The sequence below is a fragment of the Mustela putorius genome, unplaced genomic scaffold, assembly GCF_011764305.1.
Source record: "Mustela putorius furo isolate JIRA1106 unplaced genomic scaffold, ASM1176430v1.1 tig00000095_pilon_pilon_pilon, whole genome shotgun sequence".
Lineage (NCBI taxonomy): Eukaryota > Metazoa > Chordata > Mammalia > Carnivora > Mustelidae > Mustela > Mustela putorius.
This window is the reverse complement of record NW_025421280.1, coordinates 16,541,373-16,562,328: the sequence shown is the minus strand read 5'-3', so window position 1 is coordinate 16,562,328 and position 20,956 is coordinate 16,541,373. Positions and strand designations below refer to the sequence as shown.

The window sequence follows — 20,956 nt, the reverse complement described above, 5'->3', positions numbered from 1 at the left end:
GAAATTCAACATACAATAGCTTTTCCCAAAATCCACAGAACACAAAAGCTCTGTGAAAAGGGCATTTCAAGGTCAAATAAATCTGAGAAATGCTTACTGGGGATTCCCTACGCACATTAGCATTAATGACTCTGGGGAAGTCCTAAAGCAAAGTATTCTATTTAATTTCATTTTTCCCAGTATTATTCCTCTAGAAGTCAAGTCTTTAAAAAAAAAAAAGACTTTAATGACCACATTAAGCTCAGGGTTATATACATAAGTGAAGACCCCAAACAGTGATTTAGATTTTTCAAGGGGAAACTTACCATTATTACCCTCCATTTAAAATAATTAGGTGCTTAAATATCTAGATCACCTTGTTGGCTTCTGTAACTCAAAGTGGTTTGCTGAGAGCTTTCTCTGAGCTCAGAGCAGTGAAATAACATACACCCCCATGCCCTCAGACCCTACCACTCATGTCTCAGGTAACATTTTTCAAATTGTCTTGAGATAGGTCAACCATTAAATTGTTTTGTTTTATACCATATTTTCATTAAGGACTGTAAGAATGTGGGACATAAAGTTTCAGGAAGGAAAAAACAGATGAAATGTGTTTGCTCATTCCTCATTAGTTAGAAAAAAATATCTGAATCAAATATCTTTTAAATCATTTCTTTTGGGGGGTGCCTGGGCAGAGGCTTAAACCTCTGCCTTCTATTCAGGTCGTGGTCTCGGGGTCCTAGGATTGAGCCCTGCATGGGGCTCTCTGCTCGGTGGGGAGCCTGCTTCCCCCCTCTCTCTGCCTGCCTCTCTGCTTACTTGTGGTCTCTGTCAAATAAATAAAATCTTTTAAAATAATAATAATTAAATAATCATTTTTTATACTTCATTAATTATTTTATTAACATATAATGTATTATTTGCCCCAGGGGTACAGGTCTATGAATCATCAGGCTTACACATTTCACAGCACTCACCATATCACAAACCCTCTCCAATGTCCATAACCCAACCATCCTCTCCCTACCCTCCCTCCCTCCAGCAACCTTCAGTTTGTTTTGTGAGATTAAGAGTCTCTTCAGGGGCACCTGGGTGGCTCAGTCACAAAGCTTCGGCCTTCAGCTCAGGTCATGATGTCAGGGTCCTGGGATGGAGCCCTGCATGGGGCTCCCTGCTCAGTAGGAAGCCTGCTTCTCCCTCTCCCACTCCCTCTGTTTGTGTTCCCTCTCTCACTGTGTCCCTATCAAATAAATAAATAAAATCTTTAAAAAAAAAAAAATGTCTCTTCAAATCATTTCTTTCCACACATTCATAAAATAATACTTGTAAAAATTTTATACATCAATTGCAGATCATCACTCCTACTTAAAGATTCATACTCAAGACTGTTTTACATTTATCATTCAAAAGACATAAAAGTTATCTGATGGGCAATTAATAAATAAACTACTGGAATTGAATCCCTAGCAGCCATCCAGCCTACAGATCCACCTGCTGATTCTTAAACCAGCCATAAATATTAGTACAGGTGCTGGACTACAGCAATGAAAATAAAAGTCAGAGGGAAGACTGAAATAAGTATATCTCTGCTTTATCCTTTTTTTTCTTTATTAATTTCTGAGTTTATCTAAGACATGTCTGCTACAGTTGATAATAAACTTAGGCACAGGGAGTTTTCTCATTCATTCCACAAATATGTACTGAGCATCTATAGGATATCAGTCACATAGCTAGGTACGTGAGATAGTAGGTAGATCTCAACAAGATTCATGGGTACCCTTCTTTCTCTAACATGGAGTACAATCTAGATCACTGTTACTCCAAGTGTGGTCCACAGACCAGTGGCACAAATATCACCGGAGAGAGTTTTAGAAATGCAGAATCTCAAGCCCCAACCCATACCTACTGAATCTGAATCTGCATTTTCACAAGGTTCTCAGGTGATGTGGGCATTTTAAATGACTACAGGTGTACAGCATACACGAGGGACAAGACTGACCAGTGCAGAAGAGACCAAGACAACTTTGCAAGCCAAGTGCATTTAGAAAAACACTAACCTACTCTCAAGAGCTAACCATCTTGGCCTAAGTGTACACCAACCCTAGGATTGAGCCCTGCATGGGGCTCTCTGGAGCATTTTTTCCAGTCCAGATGCCTTTATTAACCTTTTTGTATTTACTGAACATTATGTTCCCCCTTAAATAGCAAGAAAAAGATTTCAATTCCTCTCTAGGAACTGTGAACACTGAAATGATGAGTAGGTGGACCATCAAAAAAGCAGTATCATTTAGTCCAAAAAGAAAAACTATCTTATTGCTAAGTGTCATAATGTGATTTTTTTTCCAAATACAGTAAGAATTACTGGTTTCATTAATATCAGACCAAGAAGAAAATACAAGTAGTTTTTACAGAGCTTGGAACTCACCATGATCATGTATTGGTCTACGGACATTGATCATGTCACTTAGGGCAAATTTGGTTTAAGGAAGAAGCCGTGATCTAATGTTCAGGAAACATCCCAACCTAATTACACTTTATTCAGAATAAAATTCTGGACTATTATTACTGGATGCCATAGAGGATTCTGAAGACTTAACTTTTAAAACTCATCTAGTTTTAGTTGCAAACATAACTGAGCTTCTCTTGGTCTTAGGCTATGTGAGGAACGCCCTGATTTTGGAAGGGTTTACTGTGTGGGATTAACCGCGATTTTGTAAGCCCAAACCAAGCACTCCAGAAAGAAGTCGACATGGTCCTAAAGCATGTTAGAAGGAAAAACTAAAAACAAAAAAAAAAAATTAGTGACTCAACTTCTTGGGCCTTATCAAACTGTAAAAAGATGGTGACCTAGATGAGAAGATGACAGAGGACATGCTGTTTTTTGGTGAAAGTATTGATTTTTGTTCATACAGTACCTAATTCTTTATGGCAAAATGTACAAGCACAGAATCAAGTCAAATTCAAAGCAACTAGGGTGCTTCAGTGTTTCTTTCCATGGCTTCATTTGCCTACTTCTGACTCATTTTTCATGAAGCCCATGCCTCAGGAATGCATCCTTCCAGTCATCCTGTCTCTGTGCACATTGCTAATGACCCATGGGCAGAAGGTATGTTTCTTTCAGGACACTACACAACCTGAGGTTTTGGTCTCCATATATGAATTTGTTGTTGTTGTTGCTAATAGATTCTAGTCAGGGGAAAAAGAAGGAAAGAAAGAAAGAAAGAAAGAAAGAAAGAAAGAAAGAAAGAAAGAAAGAAAGAAAGAAAGAAAGAAAGAAAGAAAAAACACCTGAAGATAAAACAATCTTTCTGACCCTTCGAGAGTCACAAACCTGGATGTAAAACCTGGTTCAGGCATTTACGTCTTTGGGCAAAATGCTGAGGCTCTCTGAAATAAGACTATGCTCAAGAGCATGTCATGAAAATCACAATATATGCATGAATATGTTGCATACAAAGTACCTGTCATGGAACCTCCCCCAGAAGAGTAAAAGAGTATATCATCATTATTATTAGCTAAGAACAGTATAGTACATTCCCACCCATTCCCCAGTTCTGTGAGGTGACCATGTAGAGGACAGTAGCTTCCACTTTTAGTCTACCCCATCTATGTGAACATGTTCCTTGGGTTGCTAACCCTATAACCTCAGGTTGTTATAAGAATTACATGAATGAGAACACGTATGCCTTCTAGAATAATAGTCAACACACAGCAGGTGCTCTACAAATATTACCTTCTTCCCATTTCTAGCTGTAGAATTTATCAATTGCTTTTTTATTTGTCTGCTCAGCTTCTTTTCTTTTTGGGAACTACATCTCTCCAGTTGCCTGTGGTTTTAGTGGGGTTTTCCTGTGTGCCCCTGCTCTGTGGCAAGAACCATGGATTCTCTGGATGCAGATTGATCTGCAGTGAATTCCTTATGCCATCAAGGCCAATCAAGAGTTCTTTTAGGGGACCAACATAAATTCAGAGGCCTCTCCTTTTCTGACCCTATGTTTCTCCTTTTGATATTATGAATGATAAGGAAAAGATGGGCCTATGGCTGGTTATGGCCTTCTTTGATACTATGACTAAGAATGTGCCTGAATGATGGGGCACCTAAGTGTCCCAGTCATTAAGAGTCTATCTTCAGCTCACATCATGATCCCAGAGTCCTGGGATTGAGCCCCACATCAGGCTCCCTGCTCAGCGGGAAGCCTGCTTCTCCCTCTCCCACTCCTCCTGCTTGTGTTCCCTCTCTCGTTGTGTCTCTCTGTCAAATAAATAAATAAGATCTTAAAAAAAGAAAGAAAGAAAGAATCTGCCTGAATGACTGGGTCCTTACAGCATCATTTGACCAGCTAGGTACAGCTATATCTGAACCACCCACTCCCCCAGAATACCAAAATACAATAGCAGGGTTTCAGCCACTTGCAATCACAAGAGTAAGCCACAGAAGTAATAGCATGAAAGGTAACACCAAAATACAGTTAGATACAATAGTCTACAAATCTACAAAGAGAGGTCAGCAATGGGTAAGACGACCATAGAGTATTCAATCTCCAGAAAGCACAGGGGCCTAATACAGGGTCTCAAGATGAATAAAAATAAGATTATTATAGGGAAGATGAAATTCTTTCCAGCCAGAAATAATAACACATACAAAGTCAAAAGTACTTACTCAGCATGGTATCCAGCACATAATCTTTAATTAATATAAGTTGAAAGAATAAGATAATAAGTATGAATTATGTATGAAGAGGAGTAAGAAGACAGGACTAATTGAAAAGTGTAGATCACTTTTTGTTGCAGAAGAGTTGGGGAAAAAAGAAGGGGCTGAATGATAAGCACTCTTCAGAATCCAGCTAGGAGTTGCTTATAAGCTGGTCAAAAGAAGGCAACAAGATGACCTTTGAAAAGTTAATAATAAAAACATTAGCCAAAATGGGAGTTGAGACAGTAGAGATGATAGATCATCAGCCTAGTGGTGAAGGAATTCTCAGACACAGTTAAGAAAGGGGTATAGAAAAAACAGCACAGGAATCACCAAAACGAAGAGGTGTAAAATTGATGGAGATCATGAAAAGGTCACAAAAAATAAAAGAGTAATGTTTCAAGAAAGGAAGAGAGTCAGAAAATATTTAAGCATACTTTAAATCCCATAGAATCAGGATGATTGCTGAGTCACTCAACAACCAGTACAGCACAGGACAAGAACCAACCAGAATAGATACCACCAGAGCAATGGAACCAGGTCTGGGAAGTCCCTGAGAGGCCAGGGGTTAACTCCTTAGTTGCTGGAGTAGGGGAGGATAGTCTGGGGATTTGAGATAACCATAGAAATATTTCAATATTTTAACAACCAGTGTAGTTACACCTGTGCCTCTCAGCTAACTATTGGCCCTTCATAGAAAGTTGCTTCCGTTAATACTGATAGTTTTCTACATTTCCAATGCACAGAAGGGTGCACTGGCTAATCCAAAATCAATTCCATTTGCCTGTGTAACACACTAAAGCAGAAGCTCCCCAGTGCCAGTCTGTGGACTAGGTGCATCAGATTCATCTAGGGAGTGAATAAAAAGTACATGACTTGGTGTCACCCAAGGACATTTCCTTTCAGAATACAGGTGAGCAAAAAAATCTATATTTATTTGTAAACTCCTCGGGGGGAATGAAGCCTCATCAAAAGATTTCTTTTTTTAGACCTATGTTTTCTCCCTTGTTTATGTTGAAGATACAAACATATTTGCATTATCTGAAAATATAGAAAAGAATAGTATAGGACAGAAGCAATGCTTCCCCATTCCAGCATTAAAAATGCAGTTAATAACAACAACAGCTAATGTGTACTGATTACCAATGCAAACACTGTGCTAGAAAATATCATTTAATCTTCCCTATAACCCTCTGAATTAAGTACTTATTTTACTCATTTTATAGGTCAGGAGATTTTTAGAAGGTAAATAACTTGCCAAAGATTTTCCCTTTTTTGCAATAACTTTCTAGGCCCAAGATGGCTCAACTTCTGCTTGAGGTTCCTTGTCAGCAAACAAATACTTAGATAACTTTCATGACCTGTAAATGCTCCATTTGACCAGAAATGCAGTCACTTTTTAACACCTTTAATACACTGGAATGGTCGCCTCCACATGTAGAAGAGAGGAAGTCACACAGTAGGATCTTGCTGTCTCCAGGAAAACCTCAGGAGAACTGGCTTCAGAGAAGGTGTGCCACCTAGCAGCTAGGTTATTTTGATTCTTTCTTCCACACAGTATGATTAGCCTTTAAAGATCACAGAGCAAGGTCAAAAGAAAATAGTGAAGAGGTTGGGAAGAGAGGACAGGGAGGAAGAAATTTCAGAAAGTGTTTCCGAATGAAAGGGTAGCCCCTCAGTGTGTACTGTGTGCAGCCCCACCCTCCATAAGGCTTGGTCAAAGTCATCTTTCACATGTACATATAAATACAAAGAGAGTTTGAATTCCCAGAAATTCAGAGAAAGACTACTTCGCAAAAACAGTGACAGCATTTCAAAAAGTAATGAAAAGGTGGACATCTGACACCTCTATTCTCTTGCAGTGCTCTTTAAGAAATGATCAGGTGAGGAAGCTCTTTTCACTGGACTCTAGCAACCTGAACTTGCTCTTCCCACTCCTTTTAAACCATCCCCACAATGCCTTCAACAACCCTGGTTTGGAGCCTCATTCTTAAGATCTCCAAAACATACCACAAATCCTTCTATGCGCAACCAGTTTGTCTCATGGAAAAAGCAACAGGCGGCAGAGGAATTCAGGCCACCCCAAGTCACCAGCACAGCCTGATGGATGTGGAAACTGGACCATGCCTTAGGGATGAGGCATGTGACAGCCAGTACACTGTCATTACTGAAACTTGAAAGGGGAAGTTCACATGAGGCCTGTGGTTGACTTCTCAACCCTGCTGGCGGAGGCGCACGCCAGTAAGGAAATTGCGATCCCTAAATAAACAATAGACTGGGAACCTGAGCACCAACAAGGGAGAATGCAGGGGCTGCTGGCCTGGGCAGGGCTGGCCAAAATGGAGCAAACAAAGCAAAGATTTAAACTTTGCAAGAATGTCATGTCAATTCAGACTCCGCAGGCAGGCCCTTTGAGACTCCAAATTGCCAGTCACCTACCCTCAAAACTTGGTAGAACTTTTAAAGCAGGACTCTTGGTCCAATCTCTTCATTTGCCAAATGAGAACAGTGAGAGCCAGAAAAGACAAGTGACTTGCCAAAGGCCCAACAGCCAGAAAGCCAGGTCCCTAGGTCATTTATTATGCCACAGGCCTACTGGCAGTCGCTATTTTTTTCTCTACTTGTTTCTCCTTTCAAAGATGCTTTTAAAATCTTTCCACTGCCACCTATATGTATTCTGAGCTAAGACTGCCTGAAGTAAACTTCTTACATTCCTTCTCTATCCTTGCTCAAAGGTACCATCTCTTTTTCATAGGTAAAACTCAATTTCCAGACAGAAAGGGAATGGATAGAGAAGCAAAGAATTCTGTGAGCATTTATTATGTACCAGGACTTTCCCATGCCTTAATTCATTTTAATATTCTCCACAACCCTATGCAGGCTGGTATCATGGTCCCATTTCACAGATGGGAAACTCAGAGCAGGAGAGCCAAATTATCAATTTCGTAAATAACCTAACCTTCTCTTCTAATCATAAATAAATATTCTAGCCTTCCCCTCTTTGGAGCCTTCTCTGTTCAGCAAAAGAAAATCAGAAAGAAGAAACTATACGGCTTTAAGCTTTTTTCAATGAACGTACTGCTGTTTTTCCCAATAATTCCTGATCATTCCTGTGTAATGAATGCACATTATTGAAAATATAAAAATTTGGAAAGAGGAAAAATTTCTTTATAATCAACTCATTCAGAATTAGTGTCAACATCTTGGTACATTTTTTTCCCCAAGCTTTTATTCCACGTTGATAAATCTATCTTCTTTTATATTAAGAATATTAAGTCTCTAACTACTATTAACCTTAGAAATACATCTCCTGATTATACTTCTGTTTATATTTTTAGTTTTTAAGTAATCAAAGTCATTGATCCTTTCCTTTGGAATATCTTTCTTTCTGAATAACAGCTTTACTTATATACATTACATGTGCCATAAAATTTATCCTTTGACAGTGTGCTATTCAGTGGTTTGTGCAACAAACACCACTATCTAATTCCACAGTATTTTCACCACCCAAAAGCCCTGCACCCATCAGCAGTCACTCCTTTTTCTCCTCTCCCCCATTTCCTAACAACCACTAATCTACTTGCTATTTCTACAGACATACCTATATTGGACATTTCATATAAATGGAATCATTTAGCACAATGTTTTCAAGGTTCACCCAGGTTATAGCATGTATCAGTACTTCGCTTCTTTTCATGGCTAAATAATGCTCCACTGTGTGCATATACCATATTTTGTTTATTCATATAGGATAATGGACGTTTGGATTTCTTTTTAGTTTTTTGGCTATTATTAATAATGGTGTATGAGCATTTGTGTACAGGTTTTTACATATGTTTTCAGTATGGTTGGGTGTACACCTAGGAGGAGAACAGCTGAGTCATACAGTAATCCTACATTTAACATTTTGAAGAACTTCCAAATGGTCTTCCAAAGTGGACTGAACCATTTTACATTCCCACCATCAATATGAGAGTACGGTTTTCCACATCTTCCCCAACACTTGTTAGTTACTGTCTTTTTTTTCTTTTTCTTTTTCTTTTTTTTTTTTAAGCCATCCTAGAGGAGGATAAGTCGTATCAAATTGAGGGCTCAATTTGCGTTTCCTCTTGGAATATCTTTTCATATCTTATTGGCCATTTGTACATTTTCATTGGGAAAATACCTATTCAAATCCTTTGCTCAATTTTTAATAAGATTATTTGGGTTTTTCTACTGTTGAGTTTTTCTTCCTTTACATTTAAATGAACTTTTTACTTAAAGTATATTATACAAAGAAATTAGCCAAATCATAGGTTCTCAGCATGATGAATTATGACAAAGTAAACACACCTGGACACAAGCAAACCAGATCATAAAGCAGAATACTACTCGTACTCCAGAAGCTTCCTTCATGGCCCCACCCAGCCTCCATAACCCCGCATTCCTCCAAATTATACACTGTCCAGACATCTAACATTATTCATTATTTTTTAATCTTTTTTTTAAAGATTTTATTCATTTACTTGACAAGACACAGCAAGAAAGGAAACACAAGCAGGGGGAGTGGGAGAGGGAGAAGCAGGCTTCCCGCCAAGTAGGGAGACCAATGTGGGGCTCAATCCCAAGACCCTGGGATCATGACCTGAGCCAAAAGCAGACACGTAAAAACTGAGCCAGCCAGGCACCCTATTATTCATTATTTATGTCTATTTTTGGAATACACACATATAAACAGAATCAGATTGTTTGTGTTCTTTTGTCTCTAAATTCTTTCAGTGCTGTTTTGGGGGTATTGAATTATGTTGTTACATGAAGCAATAGCTTGGTCCTTCTCATTGCCATATAGCATTTCATTGCATGAATATTTCACTATTTATCCACTCCATTGTTGATAGCTATTTCTTCTTTTTTTCCCAAGGTTTTGTTTATTCCACATTTAATTATGTTTTAAATCTTTTATTTAAATTGGGTCTTGTACTACCATTGTTAGATTTCCTTCTAGATATTTTGGGTTTTTTAATGCCATCGTAAAGGATATTGTTTTCAAAATTTCTTTTTGTAAATGTGTGTTACTGGCACGTAGAACTTTGATTCATTTTTTAAATACTGACTAGGGATCTGGCTAAATTCATTTATTAACCTAATTGTTTATATATGAATTCACTGAAATTTTTTTTTACACGTATAATTATGGTGCCTGAGAATAAAAGTGCTTTTATTTGTTTCTTTGTAATTCTTATACTTAGGATGTCCAGAACATTATGGAATAGAAGTGAGAGTAATAAGCAGTTTTGTCTTATCTTTTATATCATAAGGAAAACTTTTAACATTTTACCATTAAATATGATGTTGATTATAGTTTTCTTATAGCTGCTTCTTATTAAATTAAAAAAATCCTCTCCTAATCTGAGTTTGCAAAAAAAGCATTTTTTTTTACATGGATGGATGTTGCATTTATCAAATGTTTTTTCTGCATTTATTGAAATTACATTTATGTTTCTCCTTTATCCTATTAATGCAGTAAATAACATTGCCTGGTGTTGTGTTTATCTCGCCGGAAAAACTTTACAATTGGTATCCAAATATTAGTCCAAACTTGCTTTTTTGGAATAAGCACAACTTGGTCATGTCATTTGTTACTTGGTCATATCATTTAACTTTCAGTTCAGTAGGATAATTTACATCAACATTTATGAAATTTTCCTTTCATGTAATGACTTTGTTGGGTACTAATACCAAGTTACACTGGCCTCATAAAATAAAATGGGAAGTGTTCCCTCTTTTTCTATTCTGTGGAATAGTTTCTTTATGACTAATGATAATTTTTCTTCAAATCTTCAGTAAAATTCACTGAGAAGGCATCTGGGGCTGCAGGTTTTTTCTTCCAGTTGGTTTTTGGATTTGGGGATTGCTTCTTTTGGTGGTAAGATTTTAAATATAGAATCATTGTCTTTAATATTTGGTACTACTCAGATATTCTATTTCTTCCCATGCAGTTTTGACAAGTTGTATTTTTAAAAGAAATTACCTAAAATTTCAACTTTATAATCATAATGTTATTAATAAAATTTCTTCATATTTTTAACATCAATAAAATTGACAGTGACATCTCCTTTCAGTGCTGATACTGGCTATTTTTCCCAATAATTCTACACAGGATTTGTCATTTTTGTTAATCTCTTCAAAGAATCAGTGTTTGGCTTTGGTATTCCCTTCCAGTATATGTTTGATTTCTATTTCATTGATTTCAACTTTTTTATTATTTCTTTTCTCCCACATTCTTATGGTTTTATTTGATCTTCTATTGTTTTTTGAACTTAAGTCTTTTCCCAACCAAACTGAAAGACTTGCTCTTCCCCAGGTATTCCTAATGCTTTCCAGCCTCCTTGCCTTTGCTCCTACAGTTTCCGCTGTTTATAAACCACCCATTTCCCCTTTATTAAAATCATGCCAACTATTCAAGGCCCTCCTCAAATGTTACCTCCTCTAGGAATCATTTCCTCCCCCTCTCTCATTTGATATCCTCTGAGTCCCTGCAGTCCAGCTTGCCATTCTTAGATCCTGACTTATGTACTTCCTACCATTATCCCCTTAAAAACTGAGTGCTCAGTTTTTCCGAAAGATCTACCATGGTGCTGTGCACAAAATAGCTACTCTGTCCACACAGGTGTTCGTGATTCAATTTCAAGAGTTAAATTCTCACAAACTAAACCTGTTCCTCGCAGGAATCCTTGAATGGCAAGTCAAATATTCAAATAGATCATAAGAAGAGTTTGGGTAAAAAAAGGAAAGAAGTCTCATTTTTTTTTTTAAAGTCTTCCTTGCTTCCAAATAACAACTATATATCATCCAGAGCTAACATTTAACTTGACATTTTGCTTTTTCTGGCTATCACTTAAAACCCACATTTTTCCCCTTATTTAAGGAAAATAGTTAAATGGGACAGTTTTTTTTTTTTTTTTATGTTGAAAGATGAGAAGATGAAGAAATTTCTCAAGAAAAAAAAAATAAGCTAAAGGATAATTTCTGGTATCGTAAATGGATAGCACAAATCAAAAACACAGGGCTTTGCAAGTTTGAATGAGTTATGCTCCAACTGTTATAAAGACTTAAGGGCAAGACTTAAAACTCAGGGGGGAAATATAGGGCATACATTGGCAGTAGAGTACATATTTGGGGCCCTACTTGGAGGTCTGGTAACACTTACATGTAAAAAGGATCACCCTTATCTTGTAGCACAAAGCACATACACCTTCCCAAAAATCCCAGAGATCTCTCCAACTCTCAAGAGCTGCCTCAACCTGTTCTATGATACAAACTCCAGGGCATAATTTCCAATATAAGTTTTGAAAGAAAAACCAATTGACCCTATGGGCTGTCTTCAGTAAAAGCAGACTGAAGGAATAGAAAGTATAGGAATTCTGGAGGAAAAACCTGTATTCAGATCTCAGTTGCTAAGTGCCTAGCTGTCTATCCTCCCTAAAACACTACTTTCTCATCTGTGAAATGGAGCCAATTAGGCCTATTTACAGGTTATTATATGTCAGGTGGGCTGTGTCTGGTTTCATGCATAATTAGTGGTGTTCGGGTTGTGGGGTGTCACCAAAGGTGCAAGGTGCTATTTTTATTATTATTGCTCATACTGTTTCTAACGGCCACAGAGTGAGGCATAGTCTTAAGGCCTATCAGCAATCATAATGGCTTGGCTAGAAAACTAGGCTTGAAACCAATTTTCTATGAACATCTCATCATAAGAGAAGAAATCATTCTAAGTAGAGTGCGGTGTTTAGACTCAAATAGGTAAGAGTTTTTAAAATGGAAGAAATAAATATAGGGAGGCCTTATAGCCAAAGAAAACATTTCAGCCACAAAGTGGTATTCTTGACTAGATTCCAATACTTGAATTAAATTCATACTGGGAATTAGGATGCATTCAGTGGCCTAGGTTTGAACTTGAAATCCCTCCTTTCCTAGATGTGTGACCTTGGGAAAAGTTGCCACTGTAGCTCTCACCTTCTGCATGTTCCAGTGCATCCTTTCCATACCTGGTGGAACTGAATTGCCTGAACTTGACGAAGTATCAGCCTATCTTTTAAGAGAAACTTAACCCAACTGCAGCTCACCTCCACCCCATGTGGAAGAACAGCAGTTATCTGCTGGAGCAGGAAAACAAGGCTTGGTCTTTAGTTTTAATAACAAAAGATCAGCCTCACTACTGGAGTTTAGCACCTGAATGCAAAGTCCTGTTCTTTGGTCAACAGCAAAATGACAAGTCAGCAACTTAGTTAAGCTCAATGCTTAATTGCTCAATGCTCATTTCCCAGAGAAAAGCCTGGTGGGAACAAATGTTACTCAAAAAGCACCACTCATGACACACAAGTGCCTGGCTGGTCATGTGACCAGAAAGCTAAACACCCACAATCCCCAGGTTACTTACCACAGAAATACTGTCACCTAGTGACATTACACTCCTAGCTTCTTAATTCACTTTAGATAACAAGTTCACCAGATCAAATACATTTACTGCAATTTTTACTAAATCCCTTATGGCACTCACTAGCATAGTTTGTTTTTCTTCATGAATGAGTGCCATTTAATTTATTAAGCAAATGAGAACTAGGAAACTTTGTGTATTTTCTTTTTAGGCTGGGCTGTTAAGTTTAGAGTGAAGTTTACACCCCATTTCAGTAATTATCATTATTCTGGGGTTGGTTTCTTTTTTGCCTTTTCTTAAAACACAAATTTCTTCCTATCCCTTCTTCTTGTGATTATTAGAGCTTAAAAGCCATCTTACTCAGATGGGCAGACAGCAGCTGTCTGAAAATAGAGTTTACATGAAGGAAGTCAAACTAGAATGGAATGAGAGAAAATGGGATCATTAACAACTTTTGAGCCCCTGGATCAAGCTGTGCCTGAAGAAATATCCTGTTTTTCTCTAGTTGAGTGAGCCAATAAATTTCCTTTTGGTTTTAGCCATTTTGAATTAGATTTTCATTCACCTGGAAGATTTAACTAGCAAAGAAAACAATTTTAAGATTATCTGACTAGTACCATTGTTATTGTAATTCGTTTTCTTAAAAAGAAACTAGGTACAGCTTTATGAATGAACCTGAGAAAGTGAAATTTTGGACATTATCTTTATGTCAAATCAAATTTATAATAAAAGTAGGTTAAAACATTCTTTCAAAGGAATTAACATTAAAGAAGAAAAAAGGGAAAAACCTGTTTAACTACCATTTTTGTTGACAGTTCTCCATAAAAGCAGAAAAGAGGAGCTAGTAAAGAATCTTTGGACACAAAAGTAAGAGAAGGAAGAGCACTGCACCATCTACAAGAAAACTAATTTCTGTGAGAAATACACACAATGTTCTAGTGCAAACCTGGAACATACCTGCCAGAGCAAATCGGGATCAAAATTAAAACTTGGAGCTTCCTGCAAGAAGATAAATCATAAATAACTTCATTCACTTTGCTTCCTTTCATTGTCATTCAGATGACCTTAAGCCCCCTGCTCAACTGGCTGCGGTAGATTTGATGGCTGCAAGAGAATTACGCCCGCTTTGATGCTGGCAGATGGCCCTCCCCAATGCTTGCCCACAGACATATTTTCACAATGTACAAGCCCAGAGGTGCCCACAGAGATCTACAGAAACTACCAAACCAAGTTTCTAAAGCTGCTTGAATTAAGGCAAGTTTTCACAGATTTTCACAATTAACAACTTTCTCAAATTGATGCAAAAGTGTGTGCGGAGAAGATGAGGGCTCAGAAGTTGACCCTCAGTTTCTCTCTTAGAAGCAAGGGACTAGTAGAGGTAATTTATAAGCCCTTAATTCACGTCATCTCCCTGAAACTACAGGTCAAATTTTCTCTAGGAAAGTTCCTTTTAACTTTAGATTTTGCCAAGGAACCAGATGATACCAATGTTTATCCAAAGGTATTTAAGTTAAAACACAACAATGTCTTAAGTTCCACCCACCAGGTTTAAGGGTCAATTGTATTTGAGAGTCAACCCTAAAGCTTGTAAAATATGGATTTCTAAAATTCTCTCCAAATTCGCAGGAGTGTAATATACAAAACTGGATAAGATCACAGCCTCTGTCACAAGCTACAGATATAGCTGAAAAGATGAGCCTCTACCATCTGCCCCCATAACTCAATTTTTACATAGTGAGTAAAGATGCTAATGGGACCCAGACTTCTCCACTGACAAAACAGAAGGCTGTGGTTTGTAAATTAATACACATCCAAAAACAACAGAAAAATTCCAGGTTCAATTCCCTGACAAGTATATTGATCATCATTTTTCCTAAAAACATATTCTATAAACCACCATCTTTGGCATCCATAAAAGAAAAACTCCAGTCTCAATTTACTGATAATATATGAATGTGAAATTTGCCCTAAAAGTCATGTTTTATGCCTTCCCATACAGATAGCCTAAATGAGTGTATTATTTGTTTCTTTTCTAACAAACCATCTGATACTAGAAACTGTTATAAGTAAGCAGATTTTTTTTTCCTTCTAAAAGTCCCAAAAGGTATTAATTGTATTTGAATAGAGACCTTTACATGAAAAATGTCCACTGCTCTGGGAGAGAGTCACTCCTGGTTTCTCCAAAGATTGCTGGAATTCACAATTACTCTTGTTTTTTTTTTTTTTTTTTTAAAAGAAAGGATAGTTTGGAAATTGATTTTATGTACATCCTCTTCTCCATTAGTAAGTGCCAGAGGCTGGGGTAGTAGGCATGGAAGTGGGTAGAAGAAAGACTGACTCTGCAAAAAAGTAAAATAAAATAAAATCTTTAAGATAAAATATTTTGTCTTTTTTCTTTTCTTAAGAAAGAAAGAAAGAGAAAGACAGAAAGGAAGAAAGAAAGGAAGGAAGGAAGGGAGAGTGAAAGAAAGAAAGAAAGAAAAAAGTGAAAAGAAAAGAAGAGAAAAGAAAAAAGAAAAGAGCCCCAACCAAGTCTCAAGTTTGGCTACACTATAAAGTAAGAAAGAAATCTGTTATGAAATACTCCCCCACAAGTGTAGAATGGTAAGTTTCTTTCAAAACAAGTTCAAATTACATAAATTCAAAATGAATTGATGAGGCAAGATTAGCAATGATTATTCAATCTTATTGGCATTTGGTTCCTTTGACAATATTTTTCAACCAATTTGCTGCAAATGCATTATGAGTGCCTCAACTCATGTAACCTCATTTGGGGGACACAGTTTTAAAAGCAAATGCTCTACATTATTTCCACAAAAATTCACTAGGATGAAGACATTGTCATGACCAAAAAAAAAAAATTATCCCAAATCAGAATTGTGCATGCCAAATATTCAATAGCTGGTGTTACTTTCTTTATCCCCAGGACTTGGGAATTTTTTGGCAGACAGTTCAAAATCATGTGCTATAATAAAGACAGAAAAATCTTTATCCTATCCTATCAGCAAGCTACAGAATTCTCTTGTAGGCTAATGGTGATCAGAAAATTCTCAAGTGTTAAACTCTGGAATACCAGATTGCAAACATCATTGTTATGAATTGTTTTTCTTCATGAAACAATTTAAATCAAGAATTATTTACTCTTACGATAAACACTATTTACTTCCTTCTGGCAAGCACTGAAAGCCAAAAAAAAAAAAAAAAAACAAAAACTCTTTATTTACATTTCTAGATACTAACAAAGCAATTGGGTTTCATTTAGATTTATTTCTTAATCATACATCATGGCTTAACCATCCTTTAAATCCTCTAAATCTATCCAGGAGGATCTCTGATTCTTTTAAATAGCATGTTCGATGCTTCCACAGCTAACTAAGATAACATATGAGTATTTAATAAGTTATTATTACTTCCAGACTTGGCTAGGAGAAAATAGTGGAGTCCTAGGAAAGTATTATTCTTTGAAAAGTACATTTTGCTGATAGCATAATTTTAATTATTTAACAACTTCGCTGCATATAAGGCAACTTCTCTCTGCCAAGTCCTAGTTTTTTAAAAGTGTCTTTTCATTGTAATGTGAATGAAAAGGAGAAAAGAATTATTCGAGCTTTAGAAATATCCTTTTAAAGCACACACAAAACCTCCCCTAGGGTTGAAAGCATTGGCCATGCTCTGGAAATGAACCCAGCTCCTTTCAGCCAAGGGATACTTGAGCCCTTTATTCTTTTGCCCAGAACAGACATCCTAATTAAAGGGCCAATAAATTAAATGTACCCAAGAAGGAAAAAAGATCCAGAAGAAAAGTACCCACCAGGGTGCCTAGAGAAAAACACAAGGTTCATTTCAAGTGTTTATGTTAGGCAACAACAAGTTAGAACAAACTCCGGAGGCACAGCTGTTTTTGAAAAATGTGAACAGCTCCTACCTTCATTTCAATGACAGTCTGGAGAGCCTTCGTCTTGGCTGGCTCCGGCTGAAGTTGGCTCCTTCGGTGCAATTCCTGGGGAGGAACACGATAGAAATAAGCCTGACGGTTCATCCTTCCGTCACACCATGACCTTTACACAGGTACCACACAGCCCACTGGGTGCAGGCTCGCTGTGCACAGACATAAACAAGCCACAGGTGACTCTTCCCCCACCCTCTTTAGCATCCCTCCTGCCTGGAGCCTGCGTTCCGGTGAAAAGCTCCTGGCACATGCGCTATTTCTGAAACTTCCATCAATAATTAATGTCAACTGTGACAAAGCCAGCAAGTAATCATAGTCCAAATACTGTTCAACACTGGGGCTGTTGCCCAGCCATCAAATCATAATTTACTAAATTACATTACTCTGTGTTCCCAATACAAACACAGCATGGAAACGGAGGAAAGAAAATGACTAACGTGGTTGCAAATCCACTGCACGCATGGCATTTTGCTACTGAGGTAGGTTTGAAATGAGCAATTTAAGACCTTTTCAGTACCACTGTGTCACTTTTGGAGTGAATAGATGTGATGAAACCCTGTGAATATCTTGCTTCCTAATTTACAGTTTCTGTCCTTATTCAAAATCACATCTGTGTGTGATATGTTTATGCACTCATGATGCCAAGAAATTAAAATTGGCATTAATATCAACAGTGTTAGAAAGGAGACAAAAATGGTTAAAGCCAGATGTAGACCCAAGACCTCTGGAATATGACAAATACAACTTCAAGTAAAACACAAACAACATAATTACAATTTTAAGCTGAAAAGCTCACTTTTTGCATGCCTCATCACTAAAGAACAGTTCTGTTAAGACTTTGAAAGTTTCCTTGGCTGAAGAGAAAAAGATAAGATTTGTTCATTTATGCTTTGATTTTCTTAATAATTAGCAACAGTTTTTGTGAAAGTAGCCAATGAGAGGAATAAACAGAAGTACTCACGTATGTCCATGCTGCTGAAACAAATCACCTATGGAATAATACTATAAGACTTATTTGCTTGCAGGAAAATCATTTAAATTCAACATGAAGTAGTTCTAGCCCTTCACATTCCATCGGGCCACAAACATTAAAAACAAAAAATAAACACACAAACAAAAAACCACTTTGGGCTTTATAAAAAGAGAACCAACATGACTTCTAGCTCTTTTCAAGTAGAGATATTAAAATTAACTCTCATCCCACCACTATCATCTGCTACCATCACCATTTCATAAAGACAGAACATATCAATGCAAATATTGCCAGAAAAACACAGTCCCACAATAAAAGATAATTCTTCTCAGGATCATAAACAAATATTCTTTTGCCCATATTCTATTAACATTGTTCTTACTTGCCAGCAGCCCAAGATTTGGTCATGGGAGGCTATGTACATGTCTAGGGCCCAGCACTGGAGAATCACCCCTACAGTTCTGGAATATAGCATATTTTCTTCCCAAAGTCATCACTGGCACAAACCAGCAAACCTGTGCTAAACCACTTACCAACCTCCAATTTGAGAAGAATTTGAATTAGTACTTCCAAATTATTCAAAGTAGTCTCACATCACTTAAAATTTTTTTTCCCTAATATATCCTTGGAAGAGATGGAGTCAATTATTTCTGAATCCATTTGATGAACAGAGAGACAGAAAGAGATCTCCCGTCCTTTTGGAGGCCCTAGACTACAATAAAATATTCCAGCAACATTGGTCATTTTTGGGCTCCGCGGAAATGGCAGAAATTTTCTAAAGGAAGGACCTTAAAAGCAGCTTCCCTTTCTTGACTATCTACAATGTCCCTGGCACAATACTACCCTATGAAGAATATGACCTGTGCGGTGATCAGTGGGCTACTGGTAAACATTTAACAACCAGCACCCACGATGGCCAAGTTCAAGCTACCTTAAGTGGTATCACTGAATGCAGAGTTGGGAAGAGAGGCACCATATCACCCCATTGTATAGTATTTCTATCATCTGAGAAAAATAAATGTAATAACCTCAAGAACATTAATAATAGTAAAATGTAACCCAAAAAATTAGCAAATTATGAGGTTTTTTTTTTTTTTTAAGATTTTATTTATTTATTTATTTGACAGACAGAGATCACAAGTAAGCAGAGAGGCAGGCAGAGAGAGTGTAGGAAGCAGGCTCCCTGCTGAGCAGAGAGCCCGATGTGGGGCTCGATCCCAGGACCTGGGATCATGACCTGAGCCAAAGGCAGCGGCTTTAACCCACTGAGCCACCCAGGTGCCCCAAATTATGAGTTTTAATACAATGTCTTTAATCATGAGTTTGTATATTTAATTTGTAACATTAGCTGTTAGAACAAGTTTCCAATTTTGACTTTCATGGACCAGTACAATCCACTTCCAACGCACCATTGGGTCAATCACGTAAAAACGTCAACCTCCAAAGAAAGCTACGTAGCCTTCAATGTACTTTCAAGATTGTTGGAGTTCACTGGACAAATAAAATTTCATAGATTAAAAAATGGAAAGTAAGTCACTTGTCAGAGTTGCTCCATGGTAGGTGGTAGAAGAAATACATTTCATGTCACCAATTCTGATACCATGTGGCATCAAAAGCATCTTAATGAAAAAAGCTGAGAATTGAATTAATGATAATTTCATACCATAGCCAAACCCAGTTCCAGAATAAAAATCATAAAATAATTTGAGGAGAGAGATTAAGCTTCCATAAACAAACACAAATAATTAAGAAGCAACTAAGTAACACAAATAGAAAATAAAAACCATAGGGTAAAGGCATGTGCTATTATAATTTCTGCCAAGCACAAAAACATTTTGAAGGGCATACATGCAATAGCAAAGCTAAACTTGTAGTAATAGTTTTACAAAAAAGGAAAGAGAGTTTTCTTTGCCATAATTATGCAAGTTCCATTATAGTGTAAACCAGCCAAAAATCCAGATTGGGCCCTTAGACTCTGTGTCACTCCTTAAAAAATAAAATAAAATAACATCTCCAATTACCTGAAAATTGCAATTTTCCTGCCTTCGCTACACTATATTTCAATCAATCCTGACTAAACAGTTACTGAGGAATACCTTAATTCCTAAGGTATCGGGTAAGTGAAGATCGTAATCCACATATAGATATCACGGACAGTCTGAAAGTTCTATCTCAAACACTTTATCCATTTCTGAGATTTAGGATCCTTAAAATGCTCAATCTGATTGTGGCAGACAGGAGAAGTTGCCTGACCAAGATTTGTACTCCTCTTCTTTAATGTACAGTGTTGTTAGGAAGCACCACCACTACTGACGTTGTATCAAGATGGTGCCAATGTGACTTATTTCTGGGCCACTGGGATATGGTCAGAAATGGAGAACTCAACTTCCATAAAAATCTCTTATTCTGTCCTCAATTTTTCCTTGTTTCCTGTCTGCTGACTAAAAGTAAAGAACTCTAAGACCCAAGAAGATGGTAGAACTCCAAGATAAAAGGAGCCCAGGTTCCTGAAATGTCATATAATAAAAAAGGCCACTGAACACCCCCATGGGCTGGTCTAAAACTGCCGGCAACTCCAGGTGACCAATACAGAAATATATCAGGAACCCAGAATTTTAGGCATGAAATCTCAAGTGGTTCACTGGAATGACATTTCTGGGAAGTTAATGAGTACCTAGAGTCTAGTGAGTTAATGTGGAGGGACACTACCTTCCAGGATGAGCCTGGCAGAGTAATGTTTGCACACACCATCTCTTCATCTCTTCAGTAGGAAACACGCATACATGCACACACATGCACACACACACACACACACACCAAAATAATCCTCAAAACTTAACTCTCTATTCAAAGGTAATTCATTATATCTGACCTTTTCCCTTTACTATTCTGGTAATCTACTGCTATGGAACAAACCACCCCTAATTTAGTGGTGTCAGACCACCA

General features: G+C 37.3%; 1 protein-coding gene across 7 annotated transcripts in view; it reads right to left on the bottom strand.

Moving 5' to 3' along the window:
- Positions 1-20,956, bottom strand: part of ERC2 (ELKS/RAB6-interacting/CAST family member 2) — a 923,400-nt gene that overhangs the window by 629,529 nt on the left and 272,915 nt on the right. For all 7 annotated transcript variants that reach the window (XM_045078756.1, XM_045078755.1, XM_045078764.1 and 4 more), the window contains one exon: positions 17,014-17,088. In XM_045078756.1, coding sequence (XP_044934691.1) covers positions 17,014-17,088 — 75 coding nt within the window. The remainder of the gene's footprint in view (positions 1-17,013; positions 17,089-20,956) is intronic.